Genomic DNA, 17,077 nt, shown 5'->3' on the forward strand with positions numbered 1-17,077 from the left:
GGGATGTTCTCACTGTCCTTGGCCTTGGGCAGAGACCTGCTTTGTTTCTGGGGGAGAGGCTGCTGTTGAAGTCTTGGGGGCTGGGGGTGCTGTGCGGACTGCTCTGCCCCACCAGGCCTCATCCCCCCACCCCCACCGGGAGACAGCAGGGTTCTGTGCTCTCTGCCCTGCTTGTCTGGAACCAGCGATTGGGGCCTCCCCAGGACAGGTTTCCAGGGAGGACGCACCCAGGGATCGTGTTACTGTTTGGGCTCTTGGTTTTCCGAAGCTTAGCCTGGAGGAAGCTGTCCAAGTCAGCTGCTCCCAGGGGCAGAGGAAGGCTCTGGCTTCCCTGGGAGGACGGGTGGTGTAGGCTCACTTCCCGTGGGAAAACCAACTCATCCACTTGTGACATCTCTCCATCCCAGGTGGAGGTGTTACATCATTGTCCCCAGAGTGGGTCTTCAGGAAGTCATTGCCCCAGGATGACCTGCAGGCTTATTGTCCCCCTGTGCTTTCTGCCCTGTTGTGGCTCCTCAGATCCAGGTCACAAGCTGGCTCTGTGGTGGGTGGGTGGGTGGGGGGCAGTGTCCTGCAGGACCTCCTGCCATGCCTCTCTGGGCAGGGAGCCCCAGCCAAGTCCAGGCTCCAGCTACATCCCCAGGGCAGACCTCTGAGCTCGTGGTCACTCGCTTTCCCTGGTGATTTGCCTGGCTCACCAACAGGAGGGCAGGGCGTCAGTGCGCATCCATCTGAGCCCGCCCAGCTCTGCTCCTCTGAACACGCCTTGCTGGCCCTGGGGAGTTCAAGGATTCCCTGCACCAGATGTTCCAGCCGGAAGGTCCTCCCCCGCCACTGCTCATCTTCTACCACCTCCTGACACGTGCACAGCCTGCAGTGACGCTGGGATGGTGGCAGATCCAAAGGTGCCCTGTCTGTCCCCAGAGAGATGCAGCAGAGAGCACCTGTCACCGTCTCCTGGGTCTCAGCCCAGCAGCCCCATGCACATCACTCAGGGTATGTCCTGGAGTCTCTTTCCTTCCCCTGCGTTCAGTCCATTAGTGAGTCCTGGGTCCATTGACTTCTCTCCATCTCAACAGCCACCATGCCAGCCCCAGCTGCCATCACTTCTTCCTGCCCAGATGCCTGGACTCCTGCATTAGCCTCCTGCCAAGGGCAACCTCAGCACACCCGAGACCTACCTGTCCCTGCTGGGATGGTGTCGGGGGGCCACACTTGGGAGCCCCCACAGGACACAGGTGGGAGTGTGTTCCCCGGGAGAGCCTTCCTCCTTAAGTTGGGAAGGATTACCCCTCTGCTGATTCCTGTGGTTTCTCTGCTTCTTTCTACCCTCCTACAATCCATTCTTCCACACACCCAGAATAATCTTTAATTTTTTAAAAAAGGTTTTTTTGTTCTTTATTTGGTGGTGGCGGGTCTCACTTGCGGCACGTGGATCTGCGTTGCGTCATTGGGGATCTTTTGTTGCAGTATGTGGACTCTGATTGTGGCTCACAGGCTCAGTAGTTGCGGCACGCAGGCTACATTGCCTTAGGGCATGTGGGATCTTAGTTCCCCGACCAGGGCTTGAACCCACGACTCCTGCATTTCAAGGTGGATTCTTAACCATTAGACTGCCAAGGAAGTCCCCACCCAGAATCATCTTTCTTTTTTTTTTTTTTTTCAGAATCATCTTTCAAAGACATAATTTTGGTCAGGCCACTCCCCACTTAAAACGAGTGGCTTCCATTGCAGATAAAAGCAAATCAGACTCCTTCTTATGACTCAGAAGGTGGGACATGATTTGGACCCTGTCATCTTCTCCACCCTAGCTGTCTCCCACCTTTGTGTTTCTCCAACTTACCCAACCTGTTCCCACCTCAGGGCCTTTGCACCTCCTTTGCCCACAGTCTGGAGGCTTTTCTCCTACTCTTCCCAGGACTGGGTGCATCTCATCATTCAGGTTCCAGCCTAATGTCCCAGCCTATGGGAGGCCTTCCCTCATCAGTCTGTCCAAAGGAACCTCCCTTTCTGCATTACCATCTTCTAGTGTCCTGGTATCATTTTCTCCAGTTACCCGGGTTATGTCTTTGTTTCCTTGTTTTTTTTTTTTTTTTTTTTTGTCTTCTACAGTAGACTGTAAGTTCCAGGAGAGATGGGTGCTGGTCTGTTCTGATTTCCTCTTTATGTCCAGGGTCAAGGTCAATGCCTGGACTGTTACAGTCTCTCAGTAGGTGTTTGTTGAAAGAATTGCTTAAAAAACACAGTGCACTTACTCATCTTTTTTTTTTTTTTTAAATGATGGGAGGAGAGATGATGTGCAGGGGGAACATGGTGTTTTGTTTTGTTTTTGGCTGTGCTGGGTCTTCATTACTGTGTGGACTTTTTCTAGTTGTGGTGAGAGGCGGCTGCTCTTCATTGTGATGGGTGGGCTTCTCATTGTGGTGACTTCTCTTAGTACAGACCACGGGCTCTAAGTGTAAGGGTGTCAGTAGTTCCAGCACTCAAGCTTTAGTAGTTGTGGCTCCCTGGCCCAGGAGCACAGGCTCAGTAGTTGTGGTGCGTGGGCTTATTTGCTCCTTGGCATGTGGAATCTTCCAGGATCAGGGATTGAACCAAGTCTCCTGCATTGGCAGGCAGATTCTTTACCACTGAGGGAAGCCCTGCTCATCTCATTTTGAACTTCATTTTGCCTTTGGTGCCTCCAAGGACACCAGGAGACAGCGCCAAAGAATTGATGCCTTTGAACTGTGGTGTTGGAGAAGACTCTTGAGAGTCCCTTGGACTGCAAGGAGATCAAACCAGTCAATCCTAAAGGAGATCAGTCCTGAATATTCATTGGAAGGACAAATGTTGAAACTGAAGTTCCAATACTTTGGCCACCTGATGGGAAGAACTGACTCACTGGAAAAGACCCTGATGCTGGGAAAGATTGAAGGCAGGAAGAGAAGGGGACGACAGAGGACGAGATGGTTGGATGGCATCATGGACATGAATTTGAACAAGCTCCAGAAGTTGGTGATGGACAGGGAAGCCTGGTGTGCTGCAGTCCATGGGGTCACAAGGATTTGGACACAACTGAGCGACTGAACTGAAGTGACTGACTTCAAGGACTCCAGCATGGGACTGTATGAAAGTCCCAAAACAAAGCCTTCTTGTTGTTGGCAGCAGGGGTTGGGTGGGTGGGGAGTGTCCTTCATCTTCTCCTGAGCCTGGGTTGCCCTTCCTAAGTCTCAAGTCCTCTTTCATTGCTGCTTTACTTGGGCTCAGTGGTCTGACTTGGTTGTATCTCTCCTGACCTTGGAACATTCCTGGAGTCTTGCAGGAGGGAGTTTCCATGCCTGTGTCTTCTGCAGCCAGTGATGGAGGGGGAGCAAGAACCGTGTTCTTGGTCAGGGTCAAGTCCCTCCATCCGTGTTGCCTGGGCATATGCACCAGGCCGGTGGGCAGGGGCAATCTGCACGCCCTGTGCCCCCTTCTCCCATACTAGTTCCCCAGGTGGCCTGGCTTGTGCTCACAAGCCTCTGAGGCCTTCTTGTCAGCAAGGCCAGTTTGGTTCTCCTTTTAAGGTTCTTCATTTAAGATCAGCTCCAATTTCCCTGAGCCTTTGGGAGACCCAGGGCAGAGGTCCTCAAGCAATCAGCATCATCCCCCAAGCCAGGGTGTGGCTTGTTTGCATGACCGACTCCTTCCTGACTGAGAGTTTCCTGGGGTCAAGTTCAGGGTTAGGGGTCTTAGCCTCCATTCCAGGTGCATACCGGTTACTGGCAAACTGCTTGATGAATGAATGCGTGCAAAACCCAGGGCTGTTTTGCAGAGTAACATGTTTCCATTTGGGCCTCAAAAGAGGGATGTCCAAATGGGATCCCCCTCTTTGTGGTTAGGAGTAGAACCCTGGCTCTCAGGCTGCCTGAGCCTCCCTGGGTCCAAGATGCAGGATGCTAGGGGACCCTGAGCCACTGGGAGACATAGTGGCCTAGGCAGACTCTCCTGTAAGCTGCCTGCTCTGGGGACCCAGAGATGCTCTGGGTCCAGGAGAATTGCCTGCTGAGACCTAAACAGCGATGGATCCCTCTCCCCAGTCCCCTACCCACTGCCGAGGACAGAAAGAGCAAGGCCTCACTCAAGAGAAGCTTCATGAATTGAGCCTGTGAGCCTGAAGCTTCCTGGACCTGCCCTCCTCTCAGTCCTTCTGCATCTGGCCGGTGGTTTTTAGAGATGCAGAAGAGGGGGCTCAAGAGGTCAACCCCTGGGCTCAAGCCACCAGATGGTAACTGGCTGATCTGGGATGCGAGATGTGACTGCTCCAGCGCCCGGGGGTTTGCCAGGTCCTGGCCTGGGACACCATCCAGAGGGCACACAAAGGCCGGCCTTTTTTTTTTTTTTTCGGAGGGGTCAGATAACTCAGGACAGGCAAGGTCTGGGTCCTCAGCCAGGCAAGAACCAGGTACAGGAAGTGGCATCTATTTATAGGTCGGGCCAGTGCCGTTCCAGCAGCAGGTGATAAGTGGGTAGGTTAATAACACACTGACCCCTCCCCCTCTCTCGCCAGCAGAGGTTGGGGGCTGCATTAGCCGCAAGCAGCCCCGAGCTGGGATAGGCTGGCCCAGCCTGGCTGACGTCCAGATGGCTGTGCTCCAGCCCCAGGAGGGCTGCTGGGAGCCTGGGAGCAGCAGGACCAAGTGGGAGCCAGCCAGGCCGCTGATGGGGGCAGGGCCAGCAGGGGAGGCCGCCAGGGGCAGCAGCCCTGGCTCCCTGGGTGTTTGTGGTGAAGAGGTTGCTGTATTCAAGTGGAAGCTGAGCCGGTGCGCCCAGCCCTGGAGCAGGGCATTCTGCTCTGATGGGCTTTGTGGCGAGATGGAGAGAGAAGAATGTTCCATGTCAGCTCGGGAGCTCCAGGTTGGGGGCATGGTGGGGGCGAGGCAGACGTCTAGGGTGGCCAGAGGTTCAAGCTGGACCACCCCAGGTGAACCAGGCCCCTGGCACCGACCAGTTCTACTCCTGACTTGGGGACCCCGCCCCCACTTCTCTTCCCCGCCCCCCCCCACCCCCGACCCTAGCTCCACAGGGAGCTCTCTCTTTCTCTCTCTCTCTCCCCTTTTGTAGTCATCTTGGCTTCAGATGACATGGAGTGGGACTCTTCACCCTCACCACCCACCTCCTCCTCTGCCTCTCTGTCCATCATCTGGGCCAGCCGGACAGGTCATCCCTGGGACTAATGGTATCTGGGAAGGGCAGGTCGAGCGGTCACACCAGCGTCAGCCCAGGGAACAGAAAACTATGAGCAGATTCGAGTAGCTATCCACCCCCTGTCTGTGACATACCAGGCACTCTTCGAGCCCTGAGGGGGCACATGGTGACCAAAAAGACACAGACTGTGTCCCCCTGGAGCCCACAGGCCAGTGGGGGGGGGGGGGTAGTGACGACCAGAGGTCAAAAGCAAGACAGGGACACCAAGCTACGTGGACGATGATGAGCCCCGCCAGAGCGAGAGGGAGAAGGCCAGAGCTGTGGGAAGAGCACACGGGGCGGGGGGCTCCGTCCCCGAAAATGGAAGGAAACCTCGTGCCTGTACCTTCTGGCCATGGGGCAGCTGGAATCACCGATGTATAAAAGGAGTTTGTGCGGATTAGTCTCAGTTTGATGCCCCCTCCCCGGTGGCCTGCTGGGTCTTCTCCATCCCTCTCTGACCTGCTCTGTGTCCCAGGGGACTGGCCCTGTGGCCAGCATGACCTGGGCTCTCTTGTTCTTGTGAGTTCTGCTTGGCTTGGGCTGTGGGAGAGGGCTGCTTTGTGGCCCCAATCCCAGATGTAGCTCCTGTCTGGACCCCTCCACCGCTGTGCTCTCACCAGCTCCCATCACTCTTGAGGTGGAGACTGGTTAGAGCTTCCTGCTGTGGCCAGTCCTGGGTGTGCCCACCTGGCTCGAGGGTTGACTAAATAGTCCTCCATCAAGTTCTCTTCAAAACCCAGCCCACCTCACCTGTGCCCGTTTCACTGACGTTCTAATAGCTGATCTGGGACTCACCCCTTCACAGCGCAGGAAACTGAGGTTCAGAGAAATGACGCAACGTGCCCCAGGTCACCCTCCTCGCCCGCTGACCCAGAGCCCAGCGCTCCGGGGCCCCTGTGGCCTCCGCGGACAGGCGGCCTTCTCTCTTACCTGGGCAGTAGCAGCGCAGCACGCCGGGCTGAATCAAGGACGCAGGCACCGAGATCTGGTCGAACAGGCAGCTGTAATTATTGCTGGCTTCTTGCCAAGGGCCTGTGATGAGAACCTTCACTCCTCCCTGGAGGGAACAGAGGCCGGCAGGGGGCAGGGGTCAGTCACACTGGGACAGGGGCCTCCGTGGCTGCACCGCTCAGATGGCGGGCCACACCCCTAGCCCACGTGCTTGTGGAACGTGCAGGCTCCGCATTCCCATAAGCCCTACTTTATTTGTTTTTAAACTTTTGTTTTGTGTTGGAGTCTAGCCGATTAACAATGCTATGATAGTTTCAGGTGCATGGCAAAGGGACTCAGCTATACACATACATGGATCCCTTCTCTCCAAAACTCCCCTCCCATCAGGCTGCCACATGACACTGAGCAGAGTTGCCGGTGCTATAGAATAAGAACTTGTTCGTTATCCACTTTAAAGGATACAAATGAACTTATTTACAAAACAGAAACAGACTCACAGACTTAGAGATCTAACCTATGGTTGCCGGGGGGCACAAACGGGGGGGAAGGGAGAGTTAGGAAGTTTGGGGTCCACATAAAGCCCACAATTGAGAACCACTGTCTCAGGACTGTGGCAGGGAGAAGGGCCCCAGTTCTCCTCCCCCTGGTGTGCAGAGGCCCCAAGACGCCCTTTGCCTTTCACAGCTGGCATCCTACGGAGGGATGGCAGTTCTGACCCCTGATCCCCTCCCGAAAGAGAAACTTTCAGCTCTAGCCAAAAGGGGGCACAGTTTGTCACACCTTTCCCCTCAAGATGCACCTGAGAAGCTGGCCGGGGCGGTTGGGGGGGGTGGCCTGTGGAAGGTAATGGAGGGGCAGGAGGGCGCATTCTCTTTCATCTGCTTGTGCACAGATTGTGGGAACTCTGAGCTGTGGCAACAGGCCTGGGCATCTCAGTGGCCCCCCAGGGAGTGGACATGGTGATGGCAAGGATGAGGGGAGACCCAGGATGCCCAGGGTGTGGTGGGAGAGCCAGGGAGGTGGATGCAGATGGCGATGGGAAAGACGTTGGAAGGAGCGCTCCGAATGGGAGGGGCACAGAGGTCGCTCTGGGCTGGACAGGGCGGGGCAGGGCGGGTGGCTTCCTGCTGGACGCTGGGGACGGGGTGAGACTGTGCATGGCCTCCTGCCTCTGGGTTGAGCCACCCTCTGTGCCGCCGGCACGGCCTGCAGCCCCCTGACTGTGTGTGCACATTGCACACGCAGCCCCCGATGTGCTTGCAGCCTGGCTGGGCTGCAGCTGCTCCCACAGGGCAGGGGTGGGGCAGGGGGAGGGAGGAAGGGGGATGGCGGAGGGTGGCTCAGATGGCCTTGCTCAGCTCGAGGGGAGAGGGCCCTGGAAGCGCCCCGGTGCAGGAGGGTGCAGGAAAGGAATCAGCACTCCCTGCCTGCCCGCTGGAGCCAGCCAGGGCAGCCCCACAGCACACAGAGTGGCCCCACGTCTCAGCGCCCTGGGCAGTCCTGTTCTATTGTCCGAGCTTAGTGATTAATAGCACACTGTCCTGCCTGATGTGGGCAGCACGGTGTAGGTGCCCCACTCAGGGCTCAGACTGCGGTCACTGAGTCAGGGAGGCTTGCCCTGGGGGTGCAGAGGGTGAGGTGGCGGGCCTCTAGGGCTCCCCTGGCTCTCCTAGGGTGGGCAAGCCCAGGCTCCAGCCGCCTTGCCCAGCAGGGCACCAAGAGCTGCCCAGGACGGGGTGGAGGGCACCACCTAGTGTCCAGGCAGGAGAAGTCAGGAGGCACCCCTGCTAGAGACCCGGGTGCTGGAGGGCGGGTGAGGAGCGCCTCACTTCTCCAGGCCAAAGAGGCCAGACCCCAGCTCTCCTGCTGCTCCGAATGGCAGTGAGACACTCTCTCCTGCTCAGTGACCCGTTCTTGGGTGACCTGTCCTTGGCACTGGCCCATCCATGCCCCCAGCCTCAACATAGCACTTGCTTTGGAGGCTCCCCACAAGGTTCCTGGAAGCAGACCTGGTGCAGGACTGGCCTTGGGCGTCCGTAGTGAGAGGCTTAGAGGTGGGTCCCCCATGGGCCAGCACAGAAAGGAGATTCCCCCTGGAAGGGGCTCTCCCAGACTGGAAGGGGCTCTCCCAGACTGGAAGGCATTTTCCATGTGATCTTAGATGGGCCTTCCTTCCTCTGCCTGGAATGGCTAGAAAAATCAGCTTCCTGCTAGACAACCAAAGTTTAGAGGGCAGTAGAGAAGGAAATGGCAACCCACTCCAGTGTTCTTGCCTGGAGAATCCCAGGGATGGGGGAGCCTGGTGGGCTGCCGTCTATGGGGTCGCAGAGTCGGATATGACTGAAGTGACTTAGCAGTAGTAGTAGCAGCAGAGAGACCTCAGGACCAAGAGTCAAAAGCAGGAGGCCTGCCCCTGCCTTCCAGTAGCTGTGTGTCCTCAGGCAAGTGGCCCACCCTCTCTGGGTGGCATTTGAACTCTAGGCACGCTCTGGCCTTAACAGTCTTTGGTTCTGACATATGGACCCAAGGAGAGGTTTGGAGTTCTGTCAGTGTGGCGGGGCTGGGGCCACACCCACGGGTCCCTGGGGCTGGGAGTGGGTGCCTGGCTGGGAGTTGTGCCACATGACTAGGGAGAACCTAATTTTGGGGCGCCTGGGAGCGCCTGAGACCAGGTCAGGGTACAATGGTCCTTGGATCCTGGGTAGTGGAAGTGCAGTGGCTTCAAGAGGCCACAGACAGTTACTCTGTGAGAAAAAAGGAAAAACAAACAAACAAACAATAACCCCAATCAATAGCTGCTAGCACGAAGCCAGGGCTGCTGTGAGGAACAAAGAACTGCAGAGATTACTGGAGAACATCAGGCTCTTCTCCATGGAAACTGCCGCAGGAGGAGCTTAGCATCCATCCTGTTCAGGAGGGGGTTTCCATGGCAACATCGCCTGGCTGGGCCGAATCACTGTGACAAGGGCACCTGACAGCTCTAACTGCAGACTCCTGTGCCTGGTGTGGCAGGAGCGTCACTGGAGGGAGATGACGCAGAAGGGCTTGGGGGAGGAGAGGCAGCAACACACGCTACCTGCAGTCTCTGTGCCCCTGGAGCCCTGAGATAGAGGCCCTGGATTTCTGATGCACCTAGGGAGGGTCCTGGAGGCCTGGGGGAACATCTGTGTGTGTGTGTGTGTGTGTGTGTGTGTGTGTGTGTGTGTGTGTGTGTGTGTTAGGTGAACAGGTGGACACAGCAGAGGGGAAATGGGAACAACCTGTGAGGAGGCAGAGGGACACTCCAAGAAGAGACAGCAAGATAGCCCTAGCCTTAGCCTCCCTGTGAAGTGGGTGCCTGAAAGTGAAAGTGAGGTCGCTCAGTCGTGTCCGACTCTGCGACCCCATGGACAGTACCCTACCAGGGTCCTCTGTTGATGGGATTTTCCAGGCAGTAGTACTGGAGTGGATTGCCATTTCCTTCTCCAGAGGATCGTCCCAAACCAGGGATTGAACCCTGGTTTCCTGCATTGTAGACAGACACTTTACCGTTTGAGCCACCTCAAATTTTAGAGCCGGGTGAGGGCACTGAGCCACTGACCTCACATTTACAGACAGGGAAGCATCCCCAGGCCTAGGTCTTGCTGCAGAGCCCTCCACAAGCTTGTCAGTGCCTGGCTAGAATGGGGCTCCTGACACAGGTAGAAGCAGGGTTTTTCCTGGTGGACAAGGGGTGAGGGTGAGGGGAACCCTGCTAGCTGATGGGGGGCGGGCTCTGATGGGAGGAGGGAAGGGGGACAGCGGGGAAGATGCTATCTCCTGCAGGAGAACCCAGGAGGGGCAGTCCCTGCTGCTGGACCAGGCAGGGGAAGGAAGTAGCTGCAGACCCGCTGGAGCCTCTGCAAGAGGCCTCCCCAAGCCACCACATCGGGCTCCAAAGCGCCTGGCTGGGTGGCATTTGCCCATTTCCCAAATCAAACTGAGTCTGAGCTGCTTTTGTTTCTGGGTAGCTGGAAGCAACGAGAGCTTCTGCAAAAGGAGGCTGGCTGCTCCCTCCCAGAGGGGCTTCCCTGGTAGCTCAGACAGTAAAGAATCTGCCTGCAATGCAGACCAGGCACCCGGGCCGTCATTCCTTTTCTGTTCCGGTGCCGCCCTCTCGTGGCGAGCTGCTGAACTGACCTTCTCCGAGATACAGTTCAGGGATCCTCAGGCCAGTGATTGGATACTGGAAGGAGAGAGCCAGGCTAGCCAAGGGCTCCTGACCAGTGCCCACAGGTCCCAGGGCCTTGGGATGTGTAGTCAGCTCACAGGCCAAGCACAGGGGTTAAAACCTTCACTTTCTGCTGAGGACCGGATCCCAAGGTTGTGGACTTGGGCCTTGAGGCCACCCTGCTCAGCAGGACACTGAGGCCCAGAAGGCAGGCTTCAGAGTCAGGCCCAGGAGGCAGCACCCCAACTCCAGCTCTGACCTCCCCAGGTCCCAGTCCCAGGGCTCCCTCTTGGCTTCTCTGAATTGCAGTCTTAAGCCCCGTGGGGGTTGGCGGGGGGCGGGGGGGCAGCTGCTGGGCTGAGCTGATCTATCTCTCCAGAGGGACAGGGTCACCCTGAGCCACACTAAGGGTAAACTGAGTCAGAATCTTGCGGTCTTACAGCGACCGCGGGGATTGGGGGGCGCCCATGAGTGGGGGTGCCCATGGATGTGGGCAGAAGAGGCAGGCGCTCCTGGAGCTGTTCACTGAGTCCTGACAACACCCCAGTAAGGAAGACAGGAAAGCAAGCCACCTTGGCTGAAGTCACCACCCGCCAGCCAGCAGGGGACAGGATTTGAATTCGGACTGCACGCTCCCAGCCCCGTGCTCCTCACCACATAGGGGAGCCACCTCTGGACACCTGAGCTTTGAAGCACCTGTTGCCTGTGGACCCAGAGCTGCTCTGATACCTGCTGTATCTCTGGGGAGCTCCTGTCCCAAGGTGGGGTCACTACCTGGGCTGATGTGGCATCTGAGAGCTGGGACATTCATGCACAGTGAGCACCATGGCCACGGCAGGAGGACACGGAGAGGAGCCTGGGCCATGAGCTGTGAGGGCCACAGAGTAATACCCAGTAACATAATAATAAACTACTGATTACTTGCTATGGGACAAAGACTTTACCAAGCCCTTCTGGCACCTCGCCTCACCCGGAGGCAGGCACTGTTATCACCTCCACCTGATGGGTGAGGAAGCCGAGTCACAGGGAGGGAGAGTCACAGCAGAGCCAGGATTGACACCCAGAAGTGGACCCCTGAGATGTGTCCTCCATTCTGGGCATCACTGGCCCTTTCACCACCAGGGCCTGGGGGAGCCTCAGAAGCAGAGACAGGCTCTCAGGAGAGTTTCATTTCTCAGGGAACCCCGTTAGCTCTGTCCTAGCACAAGCATCATCTCGGGAGCCCCTACCAGCACCTGGGGTCTGTTTAGCCAGCATCCCTGCCCTGCCTGTGCTGGAAGATGTTTTTCTGGGGTGTGCATCACTGCCTTTTGGTGACCCCGTGAGCTTCAGGGTCTTTTAGGAGCACCCTTCCTTCGGTGTTCTGGTAGCAGCCCCTGCCCCGGCAGCTAGGCAACGTGTCAGTGGAGGCAACGGAGCCATGGGCAGCTGCCTGCAGCCTGGGGAGAAGGTGCCAATCTGGGCCCCAAGGTGCTGGGCCCCAAGTACCTGGCAGGTGGCCTGGGAGGGAGCACGGGCATGGCCTAGTGGGCAGCAGGGGGTTAGGGAAGGCTCGGGCCATTCCGTCCCTTTCCTATGCCATCCTACTTCACAGGAAAAGCAAAGGTTCCTTCCTTCATCACCTGCACCAGCCTGGAAGACCTGGGTTTCCTGTGGTCCTGGGCTTCGGAGCAGTGATTCTCAACATCAGATCTCAGCCCCCAGAAACTGAGGACAGACCCAAGGAGGGGGCAGAGGCCACAGGTGGGAGAGCCTGGGTCATGTAACATGCCTCTGATCTTGTTGAAGCTGGATATACCCCAAATATCACAGATGGCTCTTCAGAAACTGTATCCTCCCTCTCCATTTGATGGGAATTTTTGTTTTGTGAAACAAATCAGAAGCAATGGATATAGACGGTCTATGGTGGTGACGGTGGATTTTCAAATGGTTTTCCAGCAGCCCTAGGATGCTTTTTCCAAAGAAAAGACAAAGCAAAACATGGATGGAATCTTAACACATCAGCCAGGTGACAGTGGTGACAGCAAACACTGATCCTGGCCCCGGTGGGGGGGGGGGGCACCTGACCTCCAAGGAGACCCCTGCTCCCGTGAGAACTGGGAACACTCCTCGAGAGAGGTGGGGGTATTTCTAGTGCCATGGGGACAGAGGGAGGGGACTTGGTCTGCACCGCCCAAAACTTCAAGGGGAGGGCAGCCACATGCAGACGAGCATCTCTTGCTGCATGCTGGCAGGTGGGCAGGTGGTGAGGCAAGTGGGACAGGTGAGGCAGGTGGGGAGGTTGGCAGGTGAAGCAGGTGGGCAGGTGGGCAGGTAGGGCAGGTGAGGGGTGGTGACGGCAGCGGCAGCTTACCTCCGGGTAAGACCACTCCGGGGAGTAGTCGGTCACCATGAACACCCGTCCGCTCTGCTGTAGCATCCCCAGGGTGCCCGAGGCCGAGGCGGCCGAGACCACCTCAGCGACGTGCATGTAGGCCATGGTGCCGGCCCCGCCCTCGGCGCTGCTCAGCTGCAGGCTCCCCTGCTGGGGGCTACAGCAAGGGATGCACATCTCAGCCTGGGTGAAGGGGGCACGGGCCCCATCCTCCGACTGTGAGAGTGCTGTGCCGTCCCCTGACACCAGCTGGTGCCCGTAGATGGTGCCGCCGCCCCCCTCCACGGAGATGAAGTCATTGATCAGGTCGGAGAACTGGTTGCTGAAGGAGATGTCAAAGTGGTCCAGGCTGAGCTCCATGTTGGAGGCGTTGCCCAGGCCGGGCTGGGCCACGGGGTAGAGCCCCTGCACCACATTGCCCGGGAGGAGGGGGACGCCCCCGGCACTGCGGATCACCCCGGTGGGTTCTGGCTGCAGGTAGTGCTCAGAGCTACAAGCCTGCAGCTCCCCGGACTTGATCAGGCCTTCACCCCCTTCGGCCACCTGCGAGGTCTCCATGGTGACCTCCCCTTCCGTTGCCATGGCCTGGAAATTGGCCTGAAACTGCATGAGGTGGAGGGAGGATGTGGACTCGATCCGCGTCTCCACGTGGCCGCTGCAAGAGCTGGTCTGTGATGAGGCCTCTGTTTTCACCGTGGGCATCACAAAGGTGCCCCCAGAGTCACTCAAGCTGCTGTGGGCGTTCTGCTCAATGGGGAGGGGCTTGCTGGCGTCCTGCAGGAAGAAGCTTGGGGAAGGGGTCTGGTGGACATGGGGGCTGTGGCCCGTCTGGCTGAAGCTGGACGTGTAGTCCTTGTTGGAGTCTATTGCACTGAAGTCCATTTGCTCCAGCGTGGTGCTGGGGCTCAGGCCGCCGCCCGACGGCAGGAGGCTGGAGCCGGCGGTCAGGGTGAGGGAGCTGGATGCTGCAGCCGCCGCAGACGAGGAGTAGGCATCTTTGGCCATCTGCTGCTCAAAGGAGGTGTCCTCGGTCTTGATCTCCTTGGTCAGGACGGTGGTAAAGCCGAAGCCCCTCTCCACCGGTGGCGAGTGCCGGACATTGGTGCTGACCATCTCGGCTTTCAGGCCTCCTCCCCCGTACGTCTGGCCCTGCTTTGGGTTATTGAGGAAACAATCGGGGTCAAAGTTCATGGTGGTTTCTGGAATCTTCCGGCCCCCGTCAAGGGTGGTGGAGAGGACGAGCTCTTCGGACACGTTGGTGGGCAGCATGGACAGGCTCTCTGAGCTGCCCGTGGTGGGGAAGGCGAACTTGTGGCCGTCGGAACTCACAGCCAGGACGAGGCCCTGAGAGGCGTCGGGCGAGAGGAGGTGGTGGTTGGGGCCGGCGGTGGGGGACATGGTGTACACGGCCTCGTTGGTGACCTCGGACATGAACACCGTGGCACTCTGGGACAAACTCCCCATCACGGACGCCACCGCCATGCTGGACACGCCCGTGACCACGGGGCTGTCCACCATGTCCGGGTCGCTATTGAGCCCGCTGCTGATGGACACGGGGGAGCTCTGGGTGGTGTCGGGGACCTCCACCTGGTTGGTAGAGGAAACCTCCGTGCTGTTCTGGTGCAGCAGCACGGGCTTGGCCACCTTGCCGTTCCTCTTCTCTCGACTCGAGCCCTTGCCGTGGTGGCTGTGCTCCTGTTTGCCCTCCGACACGTCATTGTGCTGCACCTCCGCGTGGCCCCCGTACCCCCCCGCCCGCGGCTCCACCTTTGGCGAGATGATGCGGTGTTTGGCACTGTTACACTTGTGGTGCACGCTGCTGCCCGCTCCTGTGGAGATTGCAAGCACAACACACACGCGCACACACACACGGGTACACATACATGCACACGCACCAGAGAGTCAGAGCGGGGGCTGCGGTGGGGCCCTGTCCCTGAGTGCTGGGGTCAGGCAGAGCCCAGCCTGGGAGTCCAGGCAGGCCCTTCTCCCCACCCGCCCCCAAGGCTGGCATGGGACAGACCCTCAGGGTGTCGGGCCAACTTACCCCACCTGGGTTCTCACATGCCCTCCGAAACCATCTTCCCGACCTGGACTCTTTGTCCCAAATAGTCTTTTCAAATAGTAATCAAAGCGCCCCAGCGCATGGTCAGGAAGTGGGGCTGGGGAGAATGTCATCCTCTAGGAAAATCCTTCCCACCCTCGGAAGCATTCACTTACTGGACTGGGCCTTGCTGGCAAGAGGGGTTCAGTCTGGGATGCTGACCGGGGCCCTCTCCCCTCCCGCTAAATTTTCCATGACTGCCCAGCAAGCCCCTCTAGGACTGAAAGCCAGAGGTTGATGGTGTGTGTGTGTGGCCGGGGGCAGGGGTTGGGGGCGTTGGGGAGTGGGGAGCGGGGTTGACTGGGAAGGAGATGGAAAGCAATGAACTCCCCGTGGACTAGCTCTTAGGCCCCAGGACCAAAGAGGGTTCTAGACTTCATTCCAGAGGCAGAAAGGTTTTTTGGGGCCACCACCTCCTGTTTAGCTAGCCTGAGTCTGTCCTTGGCTCTTTGTAGGGTGAGATCCTTCTAAGACCTGAGCAAGGATGGAGCCCTAGCTCTCAGTTGAGTGGCGGAAAAGAAAGAGCCTCGGGCTCTGAGCATTTTGAGCAAGCTGCTCTCAGGGCTCTACCCCCAGGCCTCCACTCCTCGGTAATTTTCATTCCATCTGATAAGGGTGATGCTGCTTTTGATGAAAGGGTGGATTCTCCCCTGATCTTGTTCCAGCCTCACTAAGATTCCTAAATGCATGAAGAGTTCTCAGAGAAGCAGCATGACCCTCTAATGGAAATAGCTAATTAAGGCAGCTAGGGAGTGAAGAACTACATTTCAAAGAGCAAATACCATTATCAGAAGCAAAGACACTCGGGATGGGGGTGCAGGACACTGTGTTCTTGGAGGAGGCAGAGGTGAAAGCGAGAGGTTTAGCTTGAGCGGTCCTACTGACTCAAGGCTGACTCCCTGGAAAAGCCTCTGTTGGCCCAGTGCCCCGGGGACCTGGCTCCTGCCTCTGATGCCTGAGATCCTGAGGCCTGGAAGGCACCTGGGGCAGGTGGATGTGGACGGTGGCTCAACCCCACGCACGCACTCCTGACTGGGCTGCTCACAGTCCCAAAAGGAGGTGTTTATCTGGAGACTGTTTTCTCCTGCCCAAAGGGGGCTGCTCTGCCAACCTCGCCAGTCCCACCAGCCCCACCAGCTTCATCAACCCCGCCAGCGAACCGGCCTCACCAGCCCCACCAGCCCCACCAACCTCCCCAGCCCCACCAGCCTCATCAGCCTCCCCAGGCTAGCCAGGCAGGATGAAGGAGAGTTGCCATGGGTGCTGTGGCCTAGCTCGTGGCTGGCTCCCCTCCCCTCCTGGACATCACGCCCACTGCCTGGGAGCGCCCCTCGCCTACATGCCCGCTGGAGGCCTGGCTCACCCAGGCTGCCGGTGCAGAGGCAGTTGTGAGTCCGTGGCGGTGGCTTGGTCTGGTGGCTGTCGAGGATCTGCTGCACAAGCTGCTCCACCGAGAAGCCCGAGCTGCTGTTCCCATTGCTGCACGTCCACTTGATGCCGTGGACTGTGGAGAGAGAGGCGGGGGGGGGGGGGGTGAGGTCAGAGGCCACCTGTGCCTGGGGGAGGTCCTGGGAGGGAGGGGGCCTGAGCCTTCCCGGAGCGTGGCCCTCTTTCTGCTGGCAGGCTGACTCCAAGCACCACAAAGCGATGCCCGTAGGAGGGGAGAAGGGAGGCAAGAGAGGGGGAAACAGGCTGCTCCTTCACAGCCCCTCCCCTGGGGAGCTCCGTGCCCTCCACTCCTGCCCCCCGCCCCATCTCCCATTCCTGCGGTGCCGCGCAGCGGGGAGGGATGGCCCAGAGAGTCACTTTTGGTTTTGTAAAGCTCAAGTGCATATCGTGGTTCTTCAAGGGGTCGTGGAGTGGAGGGACAGAGAATGAGGGTGTGGGGAAGGAGAGGTCCAGGAGGCTGAGGGACCTCCCTAGAGTGCAGGCTGTGGAGATGTAGAGGAGAGATGATGGCTGGGGGGTCTGGCTCCCAGCAGGATGGACGGCCAACCCTGGTGGAAGGGGCACTCCAGCTTCCTGCTCTCACCAGACTTCTCGGCCTCAAGGGGCTGCAGATTGAGCTGGGGGAGAAGGGGATGGACCGAAGGGCCCACGTGGCCTGGACAGTGGGTGCCCACTGATGATGACCGGCCACCTGGATGACCACCCTGCAGTTTCGGCTCTGCCCTCCTCTACCCTGGACCACTGCCATCCCTGGTGTTGGAGTGGGGGCCTGGGATGGCTGAGGGTAGGCTGCCCACCTGCC

General features: G+C 58.4%; 1 protein-coding gene across 1 annotated transcript in view; it reads right to left on the reverse strand.

The window, feature by feature from the left end:
* Nucleotides 1-17,077, reverse strand: part of CAMTA1 (calmodulin binding transcription activator 1) — a 967,024-nt gene that overhangs the window by 82,243 nt on the left and 867,704 nt on the right. Inside the window, exons 8-10 of the mRNA XM_052653621.1 lie at nt 16,190-16,330; nt 12,705-14,554; nt 6,142-6,268 (exon numbers count right to left, since the gene is read on the reverse strand). Of these exons, the coding sequence (XP_052509581.1) occupies nt 6,142-6,268; nt 12,705-14,554; nt 16,190-16,330 (2,118 nt within the window). The remainder of the gene's footprint in view (nt 1-6,141; nt 6,269-12,704; nt 14,555-16,189; nt 16,331-17,077) is intronic.

The sequence above is a fragment of the Budorcas taxicolor genome, chromosome 16, assembly GCF_023091745.1.
Source record: "Budorcas taxicolor isolate Tak-1 chromosome 16, Takin1.1, whole genome shotgun sequence".
Taxonomy (NCBI): Eukaryota; Metazoa; Chordata; class Mammalia; order Artiodactyla; family Bovidae; genus Budorcas; species Budorcas taxicolor.